Here is a 5,274-nt window from a genome sequence, read left to right as displayed (position 1 = left end):
CTGCAGCCTATATGAAACCAGTAGGTCCATAGGAGAACACCTTTCCTCTGTTGTAATTATTAGCTTTGTTCTCTACATGATCTCCTCCATGCTTCAAACCGTTCTGCAGCCTATATGAAACCAGTAGGTCCATAGGAGAACACCTTTCCTCTGTTGTAATTATTAGCTTTGTTCTCTACATGATCTCCTCCATGCTTCAAACCGTTCTGCAGCCTATATGAAACCAGTAGGTCCATAGGAGAACACCTTTCCTCTGTTGTAATTATTAGCTTTGTTCTCTACATGATCTCCTCCATGCTTCAAACCGTTCTGCAGCCTATATGAAACCAGTAGGTCCATAGGAGAACACCTTTCCTCTGTTGTAATTATTAGCTTTGTTCTCTACATGATCTCCTCCATGCTTCAAACCGTTCTGCAGCCTATATGAAACCAGTAGGTCCATAGGAGAACACCTTTCATCTGTTGTAATTATTAGCTTTGTTCTCTACATGATCTCCTCCATGCTTCAAACCGTTCTGCAGCCTATATGAAACCAGTAGGTCCATAGAAGAACACCTTTCATCTGTTGTAATTATTAGCTTTGGTCTCTACCTGATCTTCTCCATGCTTCAAACCGTTCTGCAGCCTTGCGAGGCACGCGTGCATCAAGTACAAAAACAATGCAGGCTAGACATCCGGCAGAAGAAGAAAAAAAACGAGATAAGGCAAACCGCATGTGCATCTGATGAACATATGACATAAACCAAACCTCCGTCGGGTTTTGCCCCACGATAAGGAGAAGGGAAACAAATAGGAAGTAATACACGAGTATAGGGACGTGGTGAAGTGGGTATCACTTGTTGGATGTAATAAATGTGCTCTGTGTCTTTAAGAGATAAAGCCGTGGTGAGGCTCCCTGCAACAAGCCACTAGTTTCAGTTCATACAGAAACCTCCGTGGAGTCACCGCATATAGCTGGACACTCCGGTATTCTTCTGAGAAATGACACCGAAAACAAGCTGTAGTCAGTTATATGTCGTTTCCTGTGGACGATCATAACAAATGGCTCGTCGGTGATGTACTTTCAATATCTACAAGACCTGTGGGGTGAGTAAAACGCCGTTTCTTTTCTAACCGGTTTAAACAGGCGCATACACCTGTTTGAAATGTTGGTCTACTGCTCCCAAAGAGTTTGACGGGACAATGTCATATCACCGTCTTGGACATTTTCAAAAACTCAAACATGTTTCTCTCTTTTTCACAAGGTTGAAATCCACAATTTTTTGGACATCATCCCGGTATTGTCTTTTTGACCGGAAACATTTGATGATGGATTGGAACCGTCCCACACCTTGAAATTAATCCTACCGGGCTCGAATTACCGGCCGTGTTACGTTTCCTACCTTCAGCACCGACCTCACCACCTCCGCGCCTGGAACAGGTGGAAACGTGTCATTCTGTTGTTGTCACCACCCACCTGGAAGTGGCATGGGTAACCAGGTTGACAAACTGACACATCTGAGTTATGACAATGTTCCGACCGCAGATCCGAACGGCTTTGACACGGAGGATGAGCTGGGGCCCCGGATCGGTGTGTCTTATATCTTCTCCGCAGACGACGACGAACAAGAGGAACGTATTGACGGACCGGACAAGGACCAGAACGAGGAAGAGAAGCAATACGATAACTGCGACGAGCTGGAGTGTGTTGTGTACTACCGGGACGAATCTGTGTACGAGAAAAATCTCAAACTATCTGACATGAGCACGTATTCGACAGAGAATCTTTTGAACAAGTGCATACCGGGGGATTTGGTGGAGTTCGTGGCTACGGGCCAGTACCCTCACTGGGTTGTGTACGTGGGCGACTTTCAGGTCGTTCACCTGCACCGGGCTGAAATAAAGAATAATTTCCTGACAGATGCCAGTCAGGGAAAGAGAGGCAGGATAGTAAACGGGCTGTATAAATTCATTGCTCTGCCTCCGGAGGTGGTGGTGCAGAACGCCATGCAGCAGGTCGGAAGGCGAGACAGAGAGCTGTACTGGAGAAACTCTGAGTGTTTTGCTGCGTGGTGCCGGTTCGGCAAGAGGGAATTCAAGATAGGAGGAGAACTCCGGATCGGAAAGCAGCCTTACAGGTTAAAAATGCTGTTTTCTGAAAAGAAAAGTCACGTCCTTGAATTTCAGAGTATTGACGACTTGATCATGGAGAAGAGGCGAAATGATCAGATCGGCAGAGATGCGGTGACGCAAGAGTTAGCGAACCATCTCAACTCAACTGATGCGGAAATGAAGGACGACTTTCATCAGAGTGTAAACTGAAAGACCCCAAGAGAAACCGAGCTGATGGTGATGCCCAGTGGAGGACTTGGGCAGCGTTCAGCTTTAGGACCCAGTAGCCTACATGACTAGAACACTGTTGGAAATCCTATTTTTGGGGCGCAATGCAGTGCGCCTTTTTATGCATACCAAAACATTTATATTGGTTTGAGATGAAGTAGCAACTCAACCAATAAAGTGCATTCATTTAACAACAGTTTATACCTTGAGATAAGACGGACACCTTGAAACCCCCCAAAACATTTCCCATCTATACTGAACAAAACTATAAACTCAACATGCAACAATGTCAAAGAATTTACTGAGTTACGGTTCATATAAGGACAACAGTCAATTTTAAATAAATTGATTAGGCTCTAATCTATGGATTTTAGGGTCTAACGTTCACGATCGGATGTAAACAAATCTGCATCTGTTGTTCACAAATACCTTTAAAAAAAAAAAATGGGCCTCACAATGAGCCTCAGCATCTCGTCACGGTATCTCTGGGCATTCAAATTGCGCTCGATTTAAAATGCAATTGTGTTCGTTGTCAGTAGCTTATACCTGCCCCATACCATAACGTCACAACGTTGACGTCAGTAAAACGCTCGCCCACACCACGCCATACACGTGGTCTGCGGGTTTTTGAGGCTGGTTGGACATACTGCCAAATTCTCTAAAAATGATGTTAGATGTGGGTTATGATAGAGAAATCAAAATTAAATTCTCTGACAACAGCTCTGGTTGACATTCCTGCAAGTCAGCATGCCAAGTGCGCGCTCCCTCAACTTGACACATATGTGACGTTGTGTTGTGACAAAACTGCAACAACAAAAAACTATTTAGTGGCCTTTTATTCTCCCCAGCACAAGGTGCACCTATGTAATTATCATGGTGTTTAATCAGCTTCTTGATATGCCACACCTGTCAGGTGAATGCATTTCTCCTTTGCCAAGATAATCCAAACAAATTTGTGCCAAAAATGTTGTGTGTATGGAACATGTCTGGGATCTTTTATTTCAGCTCATGAAACATGGGACCAACTCTTTACATGTTGTGTTTTATATGTTTGTTCAGTGTAGCTTAATGTCGTCCCATGGACTGGTCACTGTTGTTTTCTACCAATCTGAAGAGGAGCAAAGGCTTTCCTATAGCCTATCATATCTGTCTGCACAACATGCTCCTGTACAACCCTGGTGTTTTAGACCAATGGAGAGGGAGAAGAACATGTTCCTGTACAACCCTGGTGTTTTAGACCAATGGAGAGGGAGTACAACATGTTCCTGGTGTTTTAGACCAATGGAGAGGGAGAAGAACATGTTCCTGTACAACCCTGGTGTTTTAGACCAATGGAGAGGGAGAAGAACATGTTCCTGGACAACCCTGGTGTTTTAGACCAATGGAGAGGGAGTAGAACATGTTCCTGGTGTTTTAGACCAATGGAGAGGGAGTAGAACATGTTCCTGGTGTTTTAGACCAATGGAGAGGGAGTAGAACATGTTCCTGGTGTTTTGGACCAATGGAGAGGGAGTAGAACATGTTCCTGGTGTTTTAGACCAATGGAGAGGGAGCAGAACATGTTCCTGTACAACCCTGGTGTTTTAGACCAATGGAGAGGGAGAAGAACATGTTCCTGGTGTTTTAGACCAATGGAGAGGGAGCAGAACATGTTCCTGTACAACCCTGGTGTTTTAGACCAATGGAGAGGGAGAAGAACATGTTCCTGGACAACCCTGGTGTTTTAGACCAATGGAGAGGGAGTAGAACATGTTCCTGGTGTTTTAGACCAATGGAGAGGGAGTAGAACATGTTCCTGGACAACCCTGGTGTTTTAGACCAATGGAGAGGGAGAAGAACATGTTCCTGGTGTTTTAGACCAATGGAGAGGGAGTAGAACATGTTCCTGGTGTTTTAGACCAATGGAGAGGGAGTAGAACATATTCCTGGACAACCCTGGTGTTTTAGACCAATGGAGAGGGAGAAGAACATGTTCCTGGTGTTTTAGACCAATGGAGAGGGAGTAGAACATGTTCCTGGTGTTTTAGACCAATGGAGAGGGAGCAGAACATGTTCCTGTACAACCCTGGTGTTTTAGACCAATGGAGAGGGAGTAGAACATGTTCCTGGTGTTTTAGACCAATGGAGAGGGAGCAGAACATATTCCTGGACAACCCTGGTGTTTTAGACCAATGGAGAGGGAGTAGAACATGTTCCTGGTGTTTTAGACCAATGGAGAGGGAGTAGAACATATTCCTGGACAACCCTGGTGTTTTAGACCAATGGAGAGGGAGCACAACATACGATCCATTTTGACATTTCACTTTCCACATTCCCTACTGTGGCTTTATGATTCCCTGTCTGACTGGTTATTGTATTCACAACCACAACGATGTGTCCCAAATGGTTCCCTATATAGTGCACTACTTTTGGCCAGAGCCCTATGGTCCCTTGTTAAATGTAGTGCACTACTATACAGGGTGCCATTTAGGATGTCTACTGGCTGCTCTTTTAATTCAGTCAATAATTGATTTCATGGTTTTTTTAACCATTTGTTTTTTTTAGTTTTGGAAGTGAATGTTTGTATGAGGAAATATATGGAAATAAATATCTATTTAACCTAAATGCATATTTTCTTACAGCACTAGTCATTGATTGGTCAACTGCAAAGGGTAAATGTATTTCTATGTTTCTTAATTGAAGACATTGATTGCTGGTACTGTGTAGTTTTTGCATTCACACCCAAGTCAGGGCATTTCATTACTTTATCTCCCTAAGCAGGAGTCATTCCATTACGTTATCTCCCTAAGCAGGAGTCATTCCATTACTTTATCTCCCTAAGCAGGAGTCATTCCATTATCTCCCTAAGCAGGAGTCATTCCATTATCTCTCTAAGCAGGAGTCATTCCATTATCTCCCTAAGCAGGAGTCATTACGTTATCTCCCTAAGCAGGAGTCATTCCGTTACGTTATCTC

The 5,274-nt window shown here is 43.9% G+C and overlaps 1 protein-coding gene across 1 annotated transcript; it reads left to right on the top strand.

Annotated features, from left to right (window-relative positions):
• The first annotated feature begins 901 nt into the window (after positions 1-901).
• On the top strand, positions 902-4,923 carry LOC106598261 (protein LRATD2-like). The gene is made up of 2 exons (XM_014189307.2): positions 902-1,086; positions 1,245-4,923. The coding sequence occupies exon 2, from the start codon at positions 1,468-1,470 to the stop codon at positions 2,299-2,301; it is 834 nt and encodes a 277-aa protein (XP_014044782.1). The 5' UTR covers positions 902-1,086; positions 1,245-1,467; the 3' UTR covers positions 2,302-4,923.
• Positions 4,924-5,274: the final 351 nt, after the last annotated feature.

Source organism: Salmo salar, chromosome ssa05 (assembly GCF_905237065.1).
Source record: "Salmo salar chromosome ssa05, Ssal_v3.1, whole genome shotgun sequence".
Taxonomy (NCBI): Eukaryota; Metazoa; Chordata; class Actinopteri; order Salmoniformes; family Salmonidae; genus Salmo; species Salmo salar.
This window is presented reverse-complemented; position numbering and strand designations above follow the sequence as displayed.

Coding starts and splice junctions, on each gene's coding strand:
- LOC106598261 (XM_014189307.2), top strand. CDS start 1,468: ATGGGTAACCAGGTTGACAAACTGACACATCTGAGTTATGACAATGTT.